Source organism: Heterodontus francisci, chromosome 14, assembly GCF_036365525.1.
Source record: "Heterodontus francisci isolate sHetFra1 chromosome 14, sHetFra1.hap1, whole genome shotgun sequence".
NCBI classification, from domain to species: domain Eukaryota; kingdom Metazoa; phylum Chordata; class Chondrichthyes; order Heterodontiformes; family Heterodontidae; genus Heterodontus; species Heterodontus francisci.
Genome location: NC_090384.1, coordinates 110,451,404 through 110,473,216, shown reverse-complemented (window position 1 = coordinate 110,473,216; position 21,813 = coordinate 110,451,404). Strand labels below are relative to the sequence as shown.

The following is a 21,813-nucleotide window of genomic DNA, read 5'->3' as shown; positions in this document are numbered from 1 at the left end:
AAAGTTGTTTTAGTGATTTTGTTTTTGTCTGACAGTGTGTAATCTGGGACTCCTGTACACGCTAACTCACTCATTCTATATTTAAAGCAGCTCTGCAGATTAGTTTAACCGGATTTGCTGAGACGTTGTTCTCAAATCCTCGCTCCTGTGTTTGGACAAAATCTCTGACTATACAGTGTAAATGGGGAGGGTGTACCTGAGAGAAATACACAGCAGGACAATGTGGTCACTTCCAGTGAAGCGTTTGGCCCAGAGCCCAGTTTCACAAGTGTTTCTATTCAGCAGGAACATGTTTCACTGACCTTGACCAAAGTCTAGTATTAACAGCTCATGGAATATTCCATGATCCAGTTTAGGAGGCCATTTGGCCCATTGTGCCTGTGCTGGCTCTTTAAAAGAGCTATCCAATTAATTCCACTTTCCCTGCTCTTTCCTTTTATCGTCCTGCAAAATTTTCCCCTTCAAGTGTTTGCCCTCTTTAAAAGTTATTGAATCTGCTTCCACTGCCCTTTCAGACTGTGTTCCAGATCACAACACTTTTGTCCAAAGGTCTGATTCTTTTGCCAATTGCCATTTTAAATCTGTCATCTGATTACTGACCCTCCTGCCAGTTTCTCATTTATTCGAGTCAAACTGTTCATTATTTTGAACACCTCCTTAAATCTCAGCTAAAATAAAAGCAAAATACTGCAGATGCTGGAAATCTGAAGTTAAAAACAAGAAATGCTGGAACTACTCAGCAGGTCTGGCAGCATCTGTGGAAAGGGAAGCAGAGTTAAGGTTTTGGGTCTGTAACCCTTCTTTGGAACTGCTCCGATGAAGGGTCACTGACCAGAAATGTTAACTCTGCTTCTCTTTCCACAGATGCTGCCAGACCTGCTGAGTGGTTCCAGCATTTCTTGTTTTTACTACTTAAATCTTTTACTCTAAAGAGAACAATCCCAGCTTCTCCAATCTCTCCACATTATTCTCCTCCCTGGAACTATTGTAGTAAATCTCCTCTGCACCCTCTCCAAGGCCTTGACGTCCTTTCAAAAATGTGGTGCCTGGAATTAGATGCAATACTCCAGCTGGGGCTACCCAATGGGACAAGAAATACCTTCAGGGCTATGGGGAAAACAGGGAAGTGGGTTGGATTGGATAGTTTAGCCAGGGCTGGTACAAGTATGATGGGCTGAATGACTATGTACTACATCATTCTGTGATGTGTGAACTGTCCATCATTTTCCAGAAAAATGGAAGTTTAAAGTCAGCTGAGTAACTCCTGCTTCCCATTGTCTGAAATGATCCCATTTATCTAGCAGCCCCACTAATGCAGCAGAATTTCCACCAAGCACTTGAGCTAATATTCTAATCTAATATTCCACAGGACAATTTCAAGGCCTGATGTATTGTCCTTTCCCCTTCAAGAACTGAGATTCACCCCAGCCCTAATTGTGAATCTTGTACGTTGGCTGTTGAGTACAGCAGTCTCTACTCTGCTTCCAGAGCCAGGTGACCAACACTGATTACAGTGCAGAAAGTGTGTGGTGCAGGGAGTCTGTTTCTTGAGGCTGCATACAGTGTGGGGGCAGACAGGCCAAAAGCTTGTTCTCAAGCCAGGTGTAAGCACTCACCTGGGAGTGCTGGGCAGGCTTTGTAAAATGGAAATCATTTTATGTTCAGCATTTCAAACACTAATGTCTGATCTCATTTGAAAAGTATACAATTCCGTGTTTGCGCAGGTAGATAAAGTTCCTCCCTCCCAGAGTCTAGAACTAGATCGTAGTCTTGAGATAAGGCACTGCCATTTTGGACAGATGAGAAATTTCTTTCTTGGGTTACACGTTTGGAATTCTGTACTGCAGATGTCTTGGATGCTCATTGATGAATTGCAAGGCTGAAGTGAAGTGGTTCTCCACAGTTGAGATCCCTTTTCAAATGGATTAGTAATCAGACTGCTGTCTAAATTTCTAATGCTGTTGGATGCACATGAAGTAGTTTTAATAGTACTAGTAAGCTTCTCACTGCAGTCTATCTATTGTGTGCTGCCTCCTCTGATGCCAACCCATTCAATGCTGTACATGTGGCAACAACTCTCTGCTCTCCTCCAGGCTTGCATTTTACATTTTGTGGATCTCTGGACCCCACTGCACTAAGGAAATTGAGGGATCTGGGGATAATGTGTGGAGTTGATGTAAAAGGTTCACCATGATGATGAATGGAATAGAATCACAGGGCACTATGGATGACTTCTACTATTCCTTTGTTCTTCATCAGTTATTGGTCTCTAATAATGAGCTCGTGCAAACTCGTCTGTCAGCAGATCAAACCTTCAGAGCAGAGATTCACTGTTACAAAAGCAAAATACTGCAGATGCAGACTGGGTGACCACTTTGTGGAATATCTCTGCTCAGTCTGTAAGCATGACTGAGCTTCTGGTTGTTGACCATTTCAACACTTCCTTTCCCACCCCACCCCATGGTCACATCTGTCCTGGGATTGCTGCAGTGTTCCAGTGAACATCAACACAAGCTTGAGGAACAGCATCTCATTTACCGATTAGGCACATTACAGCCTGCCGGACTGAACATTGAGTTCAATCATTTCACAGCATGACAGGGCCCCCCCCTTTTCACTTTTTTGCTTCATTTTAGTTTGTTTCTACTGTGCCTACCTACTTTTTTCATGGTTGTACTTTGGGCCAGGGCTGTTTATTTTTGTCAACTAACATCCTCTCTGCACTAACATGCTGCCTGAAGGGGTGGTAGAGGTAGAAACCATCACAACATTGAAGTATTTAGATGAGCACTTGAAACTGCATAGCAGACAAGGCTACAGGCCAAGTGCTGGAAAATGGGATTAGAATAGTTAGGTGCTTGATGGCCAGTACAGACACAATGGGCCAAAGGGCCTGTTTCTGTGCTATATAACTCTGACTCTATGACTAACACTTTGTCTTTTGCCACAAAATGTTTGCCTTTGCTCCATGACCACCTGATCAGTTGATGGGACAAGGTCACAGAACACCTTCACTTTTATCACTTGTCCTGCCCCTGCTTTATTTGCTTAAAACAGATGACATTTCTGATATTTGCCAGTTCTGATGAAGGGTCACTGACCTGCAACATTAACTCTGCTTCTTTCCACTGATGCTGCAAGACAGGCTGAGTATTTCTAGCATTTCTTGGTTTTTATTTACCCTATTTCATGGCCAGGGTGGGGCAGGGATGCTCTATCAATTTTTTTAAAAACTTGTTCTCAGGATGTTGGTGTCACTGGCCAGGCCAGCACTTATTGCCTATCCCTAATTTCCCTTGAGAAGGTGGTGATGAGCTGCCTCCTTGAACTGCTGCAGTCCATGGGGGGTAGGTACACCCACAGTGCTGTTAGGAAGGGAGTTCCAGGATTTTGACCCAGTGACAGTGAAGGAACGATGATATAGTTCTAGGTCAGATGGTGTGACTTGGAGGGGAACTTGCAGGTGGTGTTCCCATGTATTTGCTGCCCTTGTCCTTCTAAATGGTAGAGGTTGTGGGTTTGGAAGGTGCTGTTGAAAGACTTGATGAATTGCTGCAGTGTATCTGGTAGATGGTACACACTGCTGTCACTGAGCGTCAGTGGGAGTTTTGGAGGTGGGTGTTTAACAGGAGGCATTTTGGGGTCAGTATATCTCGTGGGAGATGTCACAGAAATTTGGTCATGCCAGTCACTGAAATTTTCACCATCTTTCTCATTCATTTACAGTCCAGGGATCGTAAAGTTGTGGGAGATGCTTCTGAGGCTGAACATTACAGCTCGACATCCAAAATCCTGAATGTGGCTGCTACATTTCTGTCGCTCCTTGTGTTTGTGATCGTGTTTGGATTGTTGGTTGCCGGGGTGATTCCCAGTCACCGTCACTGAGGATGGAATGCTTCACTTGAAGATGAATAGTGAATATTCACATGAGAATTAACCATAACTTTTTTCCTTTGTTCTGACTGGTGTTGGGATAATGTAGTTCTCGGATATAATTGAGGCTACACAAACATTTCCAAATATCTTGTAAAACAAAATCTCACTGCTACAGTCAGCAGTTTCTATAATGCTTTGTACAATATTTGAATAAATTTTACAATGGTGTTATCTTGCAAATTAAAACTAGTGTTAAATTTTTAACATTGTTCTGGGATTACCCACTCCTTGCACCATTCCTGCCCAAAATGCAAAATGTTTGTTAACTAAATGCCCTGCCCACTGACTATTCAATATGGCAGTGGTATCATGTAGATTGAAGTCAGTGGAGGCCATTTATCCCTTGAGCCTGTTCAATTAGATAATGACTGCTGTATTTCAACTCCATTTCTTCTGCTCTTGGTTCTATTCCTCTTGCTACCCTTGTCTAAATCAAATTTATCATTCTGATTAAAGTTTATAATTAGACCCCCAGCCTCCACAGCTGTTTGGAGAGCTCCAGATTTCTACTCTCCTCTAAAGTGCTTCCTGACATCATCTCAACAGCCTGGCTTTTTTTGAGGTTATTTTTCCCCCCCCTTGTTCTGCATTTCTTCCTGGCCCCTCCTTTCTCTCCTTTCTTTTCTCCCCCACAACCAAAACATGTTACTGGAAGGAGTACAAGCCTCATCTCTGCTAACCTGTCTTCCTACTTGAACCCTTTTAGATCTGGTTTCTTCACGTCAGCTGTGGCTCAGGCAGTTGTACAGCACAGAAACAGGCCCTTCAGCCCATAGTCTCTGTGCTGGCTGTCAAGCACCTATCTATTCATATCCTGTTTTCCAACTGTTGGCTCATAGCCTTGTAATGCTATGGTGTTACAAATGCTCCTCTAAATACTTAAATGTTTAGGGGTTGCTGCCTCGACCACCCCTTCAGGCAATGTTTCAGATTCCAACCACTGTCTGGATTTTTTTTAAACTTCCTGGGGTCTGACCATTCATTGTATATTCCCTTGCCTTGTTAGACCTCCCAAAATGCATTACCTCACACTTCTCAGGATTAAATTCCATTTGCCACTGCTGTGTCCTTCTTACCAGCCCATCTATATCGTCTTGTAATCTAATGGTTTCCTCCTCACTATTTACAACACCACCAATTTTCATGTCATCTGTGAACTTACTGATCATACCTCCTATAATCACATCTAAATCATTAATGTACACTACAAACAGCAAGGGTCCCAGCACTGATCCCTGTGGTACACCACTGGTCACAGGCTTCCAATTGCAAAAACAACCCTCAACCATCACCCTCTGCCTCCTGCCACAAGCCAATTTTGGATCCAAATTGACCTGGATCCCATGGGCTCTCACTTTCTTAACCAATCTCCCATGTGATACCTTATCAAAAGCCTTACTGAAATCCATATAGACAACATCTACTGCTTTACCCTCATCTACACATCTAGTCAATCAAGGTAGTTAGATATGATCTTCCCCCTGACAAAGCCAAGCTGAGTATGCCTGATTAATCCCTGCATCTCCAAGTGGAGATCAATCCTGTTCCTCAGAATCTTTTCCATTAGTTTCCCAATTACTGATAGACTCACCAGCCTGTAATTACCTGGTTTATCCCTGCTACCCTTGAATAATGGTACCACATTCATCCTCTGGTACCTCTCTTGTGGCCAAAGAGGATTTGAAAATTGTGTCAGAGCCCCTGCTATCTTTTCCCTTGCTTCACATCCTGGGATATGTCTCATCTGGGCCTGGGGATTTATCCACTTTTAAGCTAATACTTCCTCCCTTTCAATGCTAATATGTTCAAGTATATCTCAATCCCTCTCTCTGATCTCTACACCTACATCGTCCTTCTCCATAGTGAACACAGATGAAAAATAATCATTTAAAACCTCGTCATCTGGCTCCACACCCAGATTGCCACTTTGGTCCGTAATGGGCTCTACTCTTTCCCTGGTTATCCTCTTGCCCTCAATATACTTATAAAACGCCTTAGGAGTTTCCTTTATCTTGCCTGCCAGTGTTTTTTCGTGGCCCCTCTTCGCTCTCCTAATTACTTTTTTTCAATACCCCCTACACTTTCTATACTCTAGTGCCTCTGCTGTTAGCACTCCGAATCTGCCATAAGCCTCCTTTTTTTTTTTTCCTTATCCCTGGACTTGTAAGTCCTGCCCTTCACCTTAATGGGTACACGTTGGCTCTGAACTCTCAATTTCCTCTTTGAATGACTCCCACTGGTCTGATGTAGACTTTCCTACAAGTAGCTGCTCCCAGTCAACTTTGGCCAGATCCTGTTTTATCATATTGAAATCGGCCTTCCCCAATTCAGTTCCTTTATTTTCGGTCCATCTTTGTCCTTTTCCATAAATCTTAGCATTATGGTCACTACCCCTGAAATGCTCCCCCACTGACACTTCTACCACTTGTCTAGTTTCATTCCCTCGGATTAGGTCCAGTACTGCCCCTTCTCCTGTAGGACTTTCTACGTACTGGCTCAAAAAGCTCTCCTGTATGCACTTTAAGAATTCCACCCCCTTTAAGCCTTTTGCACTAAGACTACTCCAGTTGATATTGGGGAAGTTGAAATCCCCTACTATTATTATTCTATCATTTTTACACCTCTTTGAGATTTGCCAATATATCTGCTCCTCTACCTCTCCCTGACTGTTTGGAGGCCTGTAGTACACTCCCAACCAGGTGATTGCCTCCGTTTTTGTTTTGAAGTTCTACCCTCATTTGAGGAACCTTCTGAAAAATCATCCCTCCTTACTGCAGTAATTGATTCCTTGGTCAACAGTGCAATGTCACCCCACCCCCTGTCACGCCTGAAGATTCTATACCCTGGAACATTGAGCTGCCAGTCCTGCCCTTCCCTCAACCATGTCTCTGTGATAGCAGTAATATCATGTGCTTTACTTGTAAGACATCTTGCATTAAAATAGATGTAATCCAGCCTTGCATTTTTCACTTGTGCCTTAACAGTTCTATATTTGCTCTGCCTTCCAGACTGACTCAGTTTCTCTTCTATATTTGACTGAGCATCACCCCCTACTGTACCTCCACTCTGTATTCCATCCCCCTGCCAAATTAGTTTAAACCCCGAACAGCACTAGCAAACCTCCCATCAAGGATGTTGGTCCCGTTCCGGATCAGGTGCAACCCGTCCAACTTATACAGGTTCCACCTTCATCAGAAACAGGCCCAGTGATCCAGGAAACTAAAGCCCTTCCTCCTGCACCATCTCCTCAGCCGCGCATTCATCTGCTTTATCCCCCTATTCCTATACTCACTGGCACGTGGCACCGGGAGTCAGTCATATACTCACCTGAGTCAGAAGGCTGTGGCTTCAAATCCCACTCCAGGGATTTGACTATGAAAAATCTAGGCTAACGCTCCCAGTGCAGCATTGAGGAAATGCAGCACTATCAGAAATGCTGTCTTTCAGATGAGGCATTAGATCAAGGAGCCCTGTCTGCTCTCAGGTCGCTGAATCCCATGATTTCAAAGAAGTCACATCAGGGAGGCTGAGAGTTTCCTGGATTGTATAGTCCAGGAGGTGGTTACCTCACAGGCAGGAGGAGTTCAGGGTACTAGGTAGGTAGTCATTCAGAAGAGTAGTGTGAGAATAAGAAATACTGAAATGTTGTTTCTACAGCTTGTGGAAAGTTACCAAGAAGTCATTTGTGCACAACATAATGAAATCACTGAAAAAGAGAACTGATAAGGATATGTCAGTGGAGACCTTGGGACAGTACATCACTGACAAAGTGAACTGATAAGGGTATGTAAGTGGAGACCTTGGGACAGTACATCACTTAAAAATTGTGCTTAGGCAGATAACAGAGAAACAGCAAGAGTTAGAACAAAGGATGTAGTGAATAAGAAACTGCCCCACGAAGATAAAGGCTGACAGCTGCAAGTTAAAACACATAATGGAGAGCCAAATAAGGTAAAACAAAAACAAGAGTTAGGGGCTAGAAAGTTAGAGTAGGGGGAGAAGTAAACAGAGGAGGAGACTGTAGCAACCATAGGATAGGTTAGTGTCATAATACGTTATAACCAATAATGTAAAATAAAGGCGTGGACAAATGGATTTGTATTGTATAAACATGAACTGAATATGTTGATCGGTGTGCCTGCTTGTAGGACACCCGATCTTGCAAGACCGTTAAATAAACTTACTTCTTCAGAGTTTGACTTGGTGTAAATTATTATCAAGTGGGCTACGTTTCTCACAATTGGGGGCTCGTCCGGGATCTCTTCATCATTGCAGGGACCGCGGCCGACGACAGACGAGAAGACGCGTCCTGTTAATTTAAAAACGGTCTCGTTTCTCTCGTTGGTAGCGGACCCGAGTAATCGACTGAAAATGATCCTAGGGAAGTCACTCTGAACGAGTATTTAGTGCGGCAGGTACACACGTGAAGTCAGGCAACTCCGTGCACGGACCAAGGTAAGAAAAACGACTTTTAAGTATTATCTTGGTGACTTATGGTTAACTGTAGGATAAGACCTTCTAAGTACCAAAAGTCCTTGAGGAGTGAATTTTACAGTCCTGCAGTATAAGACCCTTCAGCTAGGAGGTGAGTACTGTATGGTATAAGACCCTTCAGTTAGGAGGTGAATACCGTAAGGTATAAGACCCTTCAGCTAGGAGGTGAATACCGTAGGGTACAAGACCCTTCAGTTAGGAGGTGAATACTGTGGGGCAGTATAAGACCCTTCAGCTAGGAGGTGAGTACTGTATGGTACAAGACCCTTCAGTTAGGAGGTGAATACTGTGGGGCAGTATAAGACCCTTCAGCTAGGAGGTGAATACCGTAAGGTATAAGACCCTTCAGTTAGGAGGTGAATACTGGTTAACTGTGGGATAAGACCTTCTAAGTACTAAAAGTCCTTGAGGAGTGAATTTTACAGTCCTGCAGTATAAGACCCTTCAGCTAGGAGTTGAGTACTGTATGGTACAAGACCCTTCAGTTAGGAGTTGAATACTGTGGGGCAGTATAAGACCCTTCAGCTAGGAGGTGAATACCGTAAGGTATAAGACCCTTCAGTTAGGAGGTGAATACTGGTTAACTGTAGGATAAGACCTTCTCAGTACTGCAGTATAAGACCCTTCAGCTAGGAGGTGAGTACCGTAGGGTACAAGACCCTTCAGTTAGGAGTTGAATACTGTGGGGCAGTATAAGACCCTTCAGCTAGGAGGTGAGTACTGTAGGGTATAAGACCCTTCAGCTAGGAGGTGAATACCGTAGGGTACAAGACCCTTCAGTTAGGAGGTGAATACTGTGGGGCAGTATAAGACCCTTCAGCTAGGAGGTGAGTACTGTATGGTATAAGACCCTTCAGCTAGGAGGTGAATACCGTAGGGTACAAGACCCTTCAGTTAGGAGGTGAATACCGTAAGGTATAAGACCCTTCAGCTAGGAGGTGAATACTGTAGGGTACAAGACCCTTCAGTTAACCATGGGAAATAAATCGTCTAAAAAGGAAGACGATGGGAGACAAGGAAAGTCTGCCGGCAACATCCCTCCAGAAAGTCCATTGGGACGGATGTTGGAGTATTGGGATTTAGAGTCAAAAACCAAGGAGAAAAAGACCCAAATATGATCTAAGGACAGCAAGAAGGACCACCCCTAAACCCGACGATAACGACGACGATAGAGACAGAGAGTCTCCTAAGACAATGATGCCCTTGAGAGAGGTACCAATAGGAAATAATGAAATTGGATTTGTTAGTGCACCATTAACGTCAGGAGAGGTAAGAGTGTTTAAAAAGGAAATGAAAGTCCTCGTAGAAGACCCCTGAAAATTTGGGAAAGAGAAAACCCTCCCGGGGTAGGGGGAAATGAACCAGCTGAACAGAAATACCCTAATCAAGACCCGCAGTGGCAGAACAATAATATCGGCCATAGGGCCAGATGAAAGACCTTAGAAATCTGATAGTAAAAGGCATTGTTGTAAACAAGTAGTTGAAGCCCCTGCAAAACGTATGCCTTAACAGAGTTACCGCAGGCCCCTCTTATGGCACAAGCAGGCGACGTATTGAGTGCGACCCCTCTGGGTGTTGAAGGCTGTTTCTAGACAAATAGAGACCATTAAAGGCACCTAGGTGGGATCAAGAGAATGATTTTTACACAGGTTTTGAAGAATCAAAAGGGGGACTGTGAGAACAGAATTTAGATTTTAGAATTTTTAAGAACAGAATTACATGGGAACATTTAAGATGAAACAATTAATCAGTCATGTATTGCTAACAAGCTAGCTGACTTCATAACTTCAGGGCTGCAGAGGCAACTTGGCCTTGCAGCTGGTACAGCGAGAGAGAGAGAGAGACATTATACTTCAACAGCACTCTTCTTATCACCCGGACATGACAATCCTAGGGGAAAGTTAGAATGAAAAACATACCGACCAGGCTAATACACGCCCCCTTGTTAGACGGTGGCTCAGCCTACCCTGAAACAATTAATCAGTCATGTACTGCTAACAAGCTAGCTTCAGTGCTGTAGGGAGGGACAGCTTATCAGAAATGACTTCATAACTTTAGGGCTGCAGAGGCAACTTGGCCTTGCAGCTGGTACAGAGAGAGAGAGAGAGAGAGAGCGAGACATTATACTTCAACAGCACTCTTCTTATCACCCAGACATGACAAAGTTAGAATGAAAAACATACCGACCAGGCTAATACACACCCCCTTGTTAGAGGGTGGCTCAGCCTACCCTTCTGATTCAGCAGTTGCTGAGTTTTTTATATTTGCTTTTATATTATACTGTTTAAATGTTATTTGAGTAAATGGATCCACATAATCCTAGTGAATATATATATAATCATATATAAGTTGATCAGTAGAGAGAGAAGGTTATCATAGAATGATAAAAGGGGGGAATGTGGAAGTGAGCAGAAAGGCATGGCACTATGCTTAATGGGAAATATAACAAAGTTAAGAATAGTAGCTTTGCTGAGCTTTGATTTTAAGTGGCAGAAACCACAATGAAATAGCTAAAAGGGATGGCCAGAGTGTGTGCAAGCTGTGGCAGCCACAGCACTTCAGACCAAGGAAGTCATTTTACCTCGAAGCTATTACAAGAAATAGTTAGGGGATTGGGAATCCAATGGGACTTCCATACCCCTTGGCACCCTCCCTCTTCAGGGCGGGTGGAAAGAATGAATCAGACCTTAAAGAAACACCTGTCCAAACTGATACTTGAAACAAGGTTACCCTGGACAAAATGTTTACCTATAGTGATACTCAGAATTCGGACAGCCCCTAGAAAAGATGTGGGACTGTCCCCCTATGAAATGCTATTCGAATTACCCTATATGGGAACCAGGGGCGAGATGCCAACCTTAGAAACTAAAGATTCGTTTCTAAAGAACTATATACTGGCGTTGTCTTCCTCATTGTCATTCCTCAGGAAGCAAGGCCTGTTAGCACAGACCCCACCTCTCGAATTTGCAGTGCACAAGATCCAACCAGGAGATTGGGTTCTGGTGAAATCATGGAAAGAGACTAAACTACAACTGAACTGGGAAAGACCATACCAGACTCTCCTAACCACTGAAACAGCCATAAGAACGGCAGAAAGAGGTTGGACCCACTACACAAGAATCAAGGGGCCGGTACAACCCCCGGCCGAGGAAGGAACTTGGACAAACGAATTAACAGAAGAACCATTGAAACTAAAGCTAAAAAGACTTTGAGTAACAAACTTTTTTTTATATAGCGGCGCGAGCGCGGAAATACTGTCTGTAATATTGTGTGCCTTCTCTCTTTCTTTTCAAAAGTAGCCAGGAAATAAAATGGGTTGGATGTTTTTGTATTACCCACTTCCACTTAGACAACAAGGTGTTTGGAGTAACAGTTAGAGAAGGGAAAAAGAAAGGTGAATTAAAATGTTGTTTTCAGGTAACAATAGATAAGACTGGTAAACCATCTAACAAACTAAAAGGGACCTCTCATAATGACCCTAACATAGTAAAAATAATAGAGGTAAAAGACCTGAGAAAGACAATTGAGATAGAAACCGGTTACGGGGACACAAATGCCTGGGTAGAATGGATAAAATTACCTGTAAAAAGTTTGAACAAAAACAATTGCTATGCTTGTGCATCTGGTAGACCGATAGCTCAAGTAGTACCTTTCCCGCTGGGGTGGGAGCGTGACCGAAAGGGCATGGAATGCATGTTAGCCCTATATCAGGATAAGACGGCTTGGGGTATTCAAACTTGCATATCCTTGTCAATAATGTTCCCTCCCCGAGAGAAAAAGGATTCAAGGACTCCCCCTTCATTTTTAGCCACCAGTGTGAATCACACATCATGCGTACGTCGACACGGTGCGGAGCTAACCAGAAATATGGGAGAGTTGAAGTCATGCATAGAGACTGAGGATGTAACTGGAAGAGTCAGGGGAGGGAACTACTCATCATTGAATGTTCCCAGAGCGGATTTATGGTGGTATTGCGGAGGAAAAATCCTGAGACAGACCCTACCCTCCCAGTGGAAGGGGACGTGCGCAATTGTTCAATTGGCAATACCATTCACCTTGGCATTTGAGAAACAAAAGATAATAACGAGGGAAAGGGGTAAAAGGGAAGCGATAGCGAACTCTTTTGACGACCAGGTGTACTTGGATTCCATAGGGGTCCCAAGAGGGGTACCTGATGAATTCAAGGCCCGAAACCAAATAACCGCCGGTTTCGAGTCTTTGTTTTGGTGGGTCACTATTAACAAAAATGTAGATTGGATAAATTATATTTATTACAACCAACAAAGATTTATAAATTATACCAGAGATGCGGTAAAAGGTATAGCTGAACAATTAGATGCCACTAGTAGAATGGCTTGGGAAAATCGACTGGCTCTAGATATGATCTTAGCAGAAAAAGGAGGAGTGTGTATAATGTTAGGAGGGAAATGTTGCACATTTATCCCAAATAACACAGCACCCGATGGTTCAATCACCCGAGCACTGCAAGGGTTAACAACTTTAGCAGAGGAGATGGCCGAAAATTCAGGAGCAGACACTTCCCTGACGGGGTGGCTTGAATCCTGGTTTGGAAAATGGAACGGCATGATAATCTCGGTTTTTACCTCCCTGATCATGGTTGTCGGAATACTAATAACCATCGGGTGTTGTATTATTCCTTGTGTAAGAGGGCTGACACAGCGATTGATTGAGACAGCTTTGACGAAGCAGATGTCAATACAAAGAGGCCAGGAAGAGAGTATATACCTGTTAGGTAATGACAAAGTGGATAGTATCAACGGAGATACAGACATTGAAAAGACGGCTGAAATAATGCTCAGAGGATTTGAGAGGACATATGAGAACCCTCCGCAGTATGTAGAAAACAACAAGGATTAAGTAAAAGAAAAGGGAGAATTGTGAGAATAAGAAATACTGAAATGTTGTTTCTACAGCTTGTGGAAAGTTACCAAGAAGTCATTTGTGCACAACATAATGAAATCACTGAAAAAGAGAACTGATAAGGATATGTCAGTGGAGACCTTAAGACAGTACATCACTGACAAAGAGAATTGATAAGGGTATGTAAGTACAGACCTTGGGACAGTACATCACTTAAAAATTGTGCTTAGGCAGATAACAGAGAAACAGCAAGGGTTAGAACAAAGGATGCAGTGAATAAGAAACTGCCCCACGAAGATAAAGGCTGACAGCTGCAAGTTAAAACACATAATGGAGAGCCAAATAAGGTAAAACAAAAACAAGAGTTAGGGGCTAGAAAGTTAGAGTAGGGGGAGAAGTAAACAGAGGAGGAGACTGTAGCAACCATAGGATAGGTTAGTGTCATAATACGTTATAACCAATAATGTAAAATAAAGGCGTGGACAAATGGATTTGTATTGTATAAACATGAACTGAATATGTTGATCGGTGTGCCTGCTTGTAGGACACCCGATCTTGCAAGACCGTTAAATAAACTTACTTCTTCAGAGTTTGACTTGGTGTAAATTATTATCAAGTGGGCTACGTTTCTCACAGTAGGAATAGGCAGGAGTCTTTAGGGTGTGTGCCGCTCTCAAACAGGTACACTGCTTTGAAGACTGCTGGGAGTGACATTATCCTGAAGGAGTGCAATCCAGACCATGACACCAATGGGCAAGGAACTGCACAGAATGGAACAGCAAAGAGTAAAAATGCAGCCATTATAGGAGATTCAATGGTTGGGGAACAGGCAGGCATTCCTATAACTGTCATTGTGAGTCCAGCATAATGTGTTTTCATGTTCATGCCAGTGTAAAGGACATCACAGAAATGGTGCAGAATATTCAGCAGTGGAGAGAAGTTGTGGTGCATGTCAGTACCAATGACCAGAGAGAGAGCAGGTATTGAGGGCCCACAGTCACCCTTTCAAAAGCTAAGGAGGAAGTTACAAAGTAGGACCTCAGGTAGTAATCTCTGGATTGCTCCCAGTGCAACACCCCAGTGAGAGTAGAAATAGGAGGATAGGGCGGAACAATGCGTGGCTTGAGGCATGGTGTAGGAGGGAGGGCTTCAGATTCTTGGGATATTGGGACCAGTTCTGGGGCAGGAGGCACTTATTCAAAAGGAACGGGTTACACCTCAACAGGACTGGGACCAATGACCTCACAGGAAGGTTCGCTAGTGTGGTTGGGGAGGGTTTAAACTAAATTGGGAGAGGGATGGACACCAGCATATAGAAGTATAAAATAGGAATAAGTTGCATAAAGGATTGTGTGTGTTGAATAGTACTAGAGAAGGAAGTAGTATTATTATATTATATAGGAGCACACAGAGGAGGAATACAAAGAATGGTTGAGAAAGCGCACACAGTGTCATGACTGGTGGTGAACAATTAAACAACTAACTGGAGGAGGTGGCTCCACAAATATCCCCATCCTCAATGATGTGGGAGTCCAGCACATCAGTGTGAAAGATAAGGCTGAAGCATTTGCAACAATCTTCAGCCAGAAGTGCCAAGTTGATGATCCATCTTGGCCTCCTCCTGAAGTCCCCAGCATCACAGATGCCAGACTTCAGCCAATTCGATTCACTCCGCGTGATATCAAGAAACAACTGAAGGCACTGGATACTGCAAAGGCTATGGGCCCTGACAGCATTCCAGCAATAGTACTGAAGACCTGTGCTCCAGAACTTGCCGTGCCCCTAGCCAAGCTGTTCCAGTACAGCTACAACACTGGCATCTACCCAGAAATGTGGAAAATTGCCCAGATATGTCCTGTACACAAAAAGCAGGACAAGTCTAACCCGGCCAATTACCGCCCCATCAGTCTACTCTCAATCATCAGTAAAGTGATGGAAGGTGTCATCAACAGTGCCATCAAGCTGCACTTGCTTAGCGGCACAGTGGCGCAGTGGTTAGCACCGCAGCCTCACAGCTCCAGCGACCCGGGTTCAATTCTGGGTACTGCCTGTGTGGAGTTTGCAAGTTCTGCCTGTGTCTGCGTGGGTTTCCTCCGGGTGCTCCGGTTTCCTCCCACATGCCAAAGACTTGTGGGTTGATAGGTAAATTGGCCATTATAAATTGTCCCTAGTATAGGTAGGTGGTAGGGAAATATAGGGACAGGTGGGGATGTGGTAGGAATATGGAATTAGTGTAGGATTAGTATAAATGGGTGGTTGATGGTCGGCACAGACTCGGTGGGCCGAAGGGTCTGTTTCAGTGCTGTATCTCTAAACTAAACTAATAATCTGCTCAGTGATGCTCTGTTTGGGTTCCGCCAGGGCCACTCAGCTCCTGACCTCAGTACAGCCTTTGTTCAAACATGGACAAAAGAGCTGAATTCAAGAGATGAGGTGAGAGTGACTGCCCTTGACATCAAGGCAGCATTTGACCGACTATGGCATCAAGGAGCCCTAGCAAAACTGGAGTCAATGGGAATCAGGGGAAAACCCTCCGCTGGCTGGAGTCATATCTAGCACAAAGGAAGATGGTTGTGGTTGTTGGAGGTCAATCATCTCAGCTCCAGGACATCACTGCTGGAGTTCCTCAGGATAGTGTCTTAGGCCCAACCATCTTCAGCTGCTTCATCAATGACCTTCCTTCAATCATAAGGTCAGAAGTGGGGATGTTCGCTGATGATTGCACAATGTTCAGCACCATTCGTGACTCCTCAGATACTGAAGCAGTCCATGTAGAAATGCAGCAAGACCTGGACAATATCCAGGCTTGGGCTGATAAGTGGCAAGTAACATTCGCTCCACACAAGTGCTGGGCAATGACCATCTCCAACAAGAGAGAATCTAACCATCTCCCCTGGACATTCAATGGCATTACCATCGCTGAATCCCCCACTATCAACATCCTAGGGGCTACCATTGACCAAAAACTGAACTGGAGTCGCCATATAAATACCATGGCTACAAGAGCAGGTCAGAGGCTAGGAATCCTGTGGTGAGTAACGCACGTCCTGACTCCCCAAAGCCTGTGCACCATCTACAAGGCACATGTCAGGAGTGTGATGGAATAGTCTCCACTTGCCTGGATGGGTGCAGTTCCAACAAGACATTGTAGTGTTGAACAAAGGGGTTGTCATTGAGGGGGTAAAGACAGAAACCATTTGGTTAGAGTTGAGAAGCGAAAAGGGTTTCATCACATTACTAGGGGTATTCTATTGGTCTCCAAATAGTGAGACAGAGATAGAGGAGCAAATCTGCAGGGAAATCACAGAGATGTGCAGGAAGTATGTGGTGGTGATACTGAGGGACCTTAATTACCCAAATATCGATTTCAATAATGTTAGAGTAAAGATAAGGAGGGAGAGGAATTTCTGAAATGTGGTTGGGAGAATTTCCTTGACCAGTGTGTTCTCGGTCCAATTAGGAAGGTGGCATTGCTGGATCTGGTGCTGGGGAATGAGGTGGGTCAAGTGTCTGTGGGGGAACATTTGGGTAAGAGTGATCATTGTATCATAACGTTTAGATTAGTAATGGATTAAGGATTGGTTAACAGGCAGAAAGTAGGAATAAATGGGCCATTCTCTCTTCGGCAGGCTGTGACTAGTGGGGTACCGCAGGGATCAGTGCTTGGGCCCTAGCTGTTCACAATATATATCAATGATTCGGATGTGGGGACCAAATGTAGTATTTCCAAGTTCGCAGATGACACAAAACTAGGTGGGAATGTGTGTTGAGAGAAAGATGCAAAGCGGCTTCAAGGGGATTTGGAAAGACTTAGTGAGTGGGCAAGAACATGGCAAATGGAATATAATGTGGAAAAATGCGAGGTTATCCACTTTGGTAGGAGGAATAGATGTGCAGAGTATTAGTTAAATGGTAAGAGATTAGAAAGTGTAGATGTACAAAGGGACCTGGGTGTCCTTGTCAATAAGTCACTGAAAGCCAACATGCAGGTGCAGCAAGCAATTAGAAAGGCTAATGGCATGTTAGTCTTTATCACAGGAGGATTTGAGTATAGGAATAGTGAAGTCTTGCTTCAATTGTACAGAACCTTGGTTAGACTGCACCTGGAGTACTGTGTGCAGGTTTGGTCCCCGTATCTTAGGAAGGATATTATTGCCATAGAGGGAGTGCAACGAAGGCTCACCAGACTTGTTCCGGGATGGTGAGACTGTCCTGTGAAGAGAGATTGGGGAAACTGGACCTGTATTCTCTCGAGTTTTGAAGAATGAGAGGTGATCTCACTGAAACCTACAAAATACTGAAAGGGATAGACAGGGTAGCTGCAGGTATGATGTTTCCCCTGGTTGGGGAGTCTAGAACCAGGGGACATCATTTCAAAATAAGGTGGAAGAGATGAGGAGAAATTTCTTTACTCAGAGGGTTGTGAATCTTTGGAATTCTCTACCCCAGAGGGCTGTAGTAGCTCAGTCATTGAGTATGTTTAAAGCAGAGATTGACAAATTTCTAAATACCAATGAAATAAAGGGATATGGGGATAGTGTGGGAAAAAGGCATTGAAGTGGATGATCAGCCATGATCGTATTGAAGAGTAAGGAACAATCTAAAGTAGAACTTCTAAATTGGAAGAGGGCTAACTTCAATAGGGTGAGCCTATAGCCAGGATAAAATGAAACCAAAGACTGACAGGAAAAACTGTAACTGAACAATGGGTGATCTTTAAGAAGGAGATGTTTCAGGTACAGGTTCGGTACATTCCAACAAGGGGGAAAGGTAAGGGAACCAAAGCCAGGGCTCCTTGGATGATGAGGGACACAGAGAATATGATGAACCAAAAAAAGAGGGTGTATGATGCACGTCAGGTGAATTCTTTAAGCGAGAACCAGGCAAATACTATTAAGTTGAGAGGGGAGATGAAGGGGAAAGTAAGACTGGCAAAGAGAGAATATGAGAATAGAATGGTAGTTAACAGAAAAATCTTCTACTGGCATTTAAATTGTAAATGGGTGGTAAGAGGTGATGTGGGGTCTATTAGGGAAAAGAGGGTGACATATGCTTAGAGGCACAGAGCAAGGCTAGAATACGTAATGAGTACTTTGTATTGGTGTTTACAAAGGAAGAGGATGCTGATCAAATATTGGTAGAAGTGGAGATGGTAGAGTTAATGGATGGGGTGAAAATTGATAGGCAGGGTGAACTGGAAAGACTAGTTATGCTCAGAGTGAATAAATCGCCTAGTTCAGATGGCTTGTATCCCAGGTTGCTAAGGGAACTGGGGGTTGAGATAATGGAAGGGGTTGCCATAAACTTCCAATCTTCCCCAGATATGGGGGAGGTGCCAGAGGATTACAAAGTGGCAAATGTGACATCCTTATTCAATAAAGGGTGTAAGGATATTCCTAGCAACTACAGGCCAGTTAGTTTAACATCAGTGGTGGGTAAGGTTTTAGAAACAATAATCAGGGAAAATATCAACAAGCACTTGGAGAGGTTTGAGTTACTTAAGGAGAGCCAGCACGGATTTGTAAAGGGCACATAGATATTTGACTAATCTACTTGATTTTTTGATGAAGTAACATAGAAGATTGAAGGGAAAGTAATGGATGTTATCTGCATGGATTTTAAGAAAGTGTTTGACAAAGTAACATATAAACGGCTGGTGAACAAAACTGAGGCTCATGGAATAAGAGGGTCAGTGTCAGCATGAATAAAAAAATTGGCTTAAGAACAGAAAACAGGGAGTCATGGGAAATGGTTGTTTTTCAGACTGGAGGATGGTAGACAGTGGTGTTCCCCAAGGGTCAGTGCTGGGACCACTGCTTTTTTTGGATCTTGGATCTTGGATCTTGGATCTTGGAATACAGAGTAGAATTTCAACATTTTCCGATGACACCAAACCTGGAGGAGTGGCAATTAGTGAGGATGATGTGAACTGCCTGCAACAGGACATAGACAGGCTAGTGGAATGGGCAGACAGGTGGCAGATGGAATTTAATATAGACAGGTGTGAGGTGAAGCATTTTGTCAGAAGAGGTAGGGAGAGGAAATATATACTTAATGGCACAGTTCTAAACAGTGTACAGGAACAGAGGAACCTGGGGGTGCATGTGCATCGATCTTTGAAGGTGACAGGGCATATCAAGAGAGTAGTTAGTAAAGCATATAGGATCTTGGGTTTCATAAATAGAGGTATTGAGTACAAAACAGGGAAGTTATGCTGAACCTTTATACATTTCTGGTTAGGCCCCAACTAGAGTATTGTGTTCAGTTCTGGTCACCACACTTTAGGAAGGATCTGAGGGTCCTTGAGAGGGTGCAGAGGAGATTTACCAAACTGGCTCGAGGGATGAGGGGGATGAGTGAATTTAGCTACAAGGTTAGGTTGGAGAAGCTGGGGTTGTTCTCCTTGGAGAAAAGGAGATTGAGGGGAGATTTGATCGAGGTGTACAAGATTATGACAGGTTTAGATAAGTAGACAAAGAAAAGCTGTTCCCATTTGCTGGTCATATAAGGACTCGGGGACACAGATTTACAAAAGATACAGGAGGGCTGTGAGGAAGAACTTTTTTTATGCTGTAAGTGGTAATGACCTGGAACTCATTGCCCACAAGGGTGCTGGAAGCAGAGACAATCAATGACTTTGAAAGGAAATTGGTTGGACGCTTGAGGGAAATAAACTTGCAGGGCTACAGGGATAGAGCAGGGGAATGGGACTGACTGGCGTGCTCTACAGAGAGCCAGTATGGACTTGATGGACCAAATGGTCTCCTTCTGTGCTGTAATAATCCTATGACTTTTTAAGAACAGGGGACTTATTTCTGGTGTCACAGCCAATCATTATCCCTCAATCAATGTCATAAAAAACAGATTAACTGGTCATTATCCCATTGCTGTTTGTGGTGTTTGCTTTTTGCTAATCAGATGCTTAATCGCTGTCTATTCCTTCATCAAAGTCTTTTATAAATGGAGTGAAGAGCTAAGGCTTCAGTACAGATCCCAGGACACACCACTAATCTAATCACTACCAGATTTGATAAAGATGCTCAAAACCAAGGACCGTTTTTAGAGGGAATAAGGAGAAACTGTTTTCAGTGGCAGATGGGACATAAGCAGAGGACACAGATTTAAGGTAATTGACAAAAGAACGAGAGGTGACATGAGGAAAATTTGTTTCACACAGTGAGTTGTTGTGATCTGGAACGCGCTGCCTGAAAGGGCGGTGGAAGCAGATTCAATAGTAACTTTCAAAAGGGAATTGGATTAATTCTGGAAAAGGAGAAATTTGCAGGGCAGGGGAGTGGGACTAATTGGAAAGCTCTTTCAAAGAGTCAGCACAGGGACGATGGGCCGAATGGCCTCCTTCTGAGTTGTATCATTCTATGACTTGCACAGTACCTTTCATATAAAAATATTGAAAAGCCTTTTATATAATGAATTTGTTTTGAGCTGGAAGTGTTATGGAAATTCTGTCTGGCAATTCTCTGCTTTGTTGATACTGGAACTCTGTGACTTGCAACTCTTCTTTGCCAAAAACATTTCAAAACCTGAACTCACCATTGTGAAAACAAAATCCTCACACTGCAATCCATAGACCTTTGTAAACCACTCCTGTCATGTGACCCTCTCCGTTAACCTTGTTTCTATCTCACCTTTTATAATTTTGTGGACCAAAGTACAGAAAGTCCTCATCAGGGAACTCCTCTTTGCTGACGATGCTGCTTTAACATCTCACACTGAAGAGTGTCTGCAGAGACTCATCGACAGGATTGCGGCTGCCTGCAACGAATTTGGCCTAACCATCAGCCTCAAGAAAATGAACATCATGGGGCAGGACGTCAGAAATGCTCCATCCATCAATATCGGCGACCATGCTCTGGAAGTGGTTCAAGAGTTCACCTACCTAGGCTCAACTATCACCAGTAACCTGTCTCTAGATGCAGAAATCAACAAGCGCATGGGTAAGGCTTCCACTGCTATGTCCAGACTGGCCAGTGTGGGAAAATGGCGCACTGACACGGAACACAAAAGTCCGAGTGTATCAAGCCTGTGTCCTCAGTACCTTGCTCTACGGCAGCGAGGCCTAGACAACGTATGTCAGCCAAGAGCGACGTCTCAATTCATTCCATCTTCGCTGTCTACGGAGAATACTTGGCATCAAGTGGCAGGACCATATCTCCAACACAGAAGTCCTCGAGGCGGCCAACATCCCCACCATATACACCCTACTGAGTCAGCGGCGCTTGAGATGGCTTGGCCATGTGAACCGCATGGAAGATGGCAGGATCTCCAAAGACACATTGTACAGCGAGCTCGTCACTGGTATCAGACCCACCGGCCGTCCATGTCTCCGCTTTAAAGACGTCTGCAAACGCGACATGAAGTCCTGTGACATTGATCACAAGTCGTGGGAGTCAGTTGCCAGCGATCGCCAGAGCTGGCGGGCAGCCATAAAGGCGGGGCTAAAGCGTGGCGAGTCGAAGAGATTTAGCAGTTGGCAGGAAAATA

General features: G+C 43.9%; 1 protein-coding gene across 1 annotated transcript; it reads left to right on the top strand.

Moving 5' to 3' along the window:
* Positions 1-2,227: 2,227 nt before the first annotated feature.
* LOC137376926 (uncharacterized) lies at positions 2,228-13,894 on the top strand. Its single transcript, XM_068045881.1, has 2 exons — positions 2,228-2,399; positions 11,705-13,894. Exons 1-2 carry the CDS (start codon positions 2,228-2,230, stop codon positions 13,306-13,308), a joined length of 1,776 nt encoding a protein of 591 aa, XP_067901982.1. The 3' UTR covers positions 13,309-13,894.
* The last annotated feature ends 7,919 nt before the right edge of the window (positions 13,895-21,813 follow it).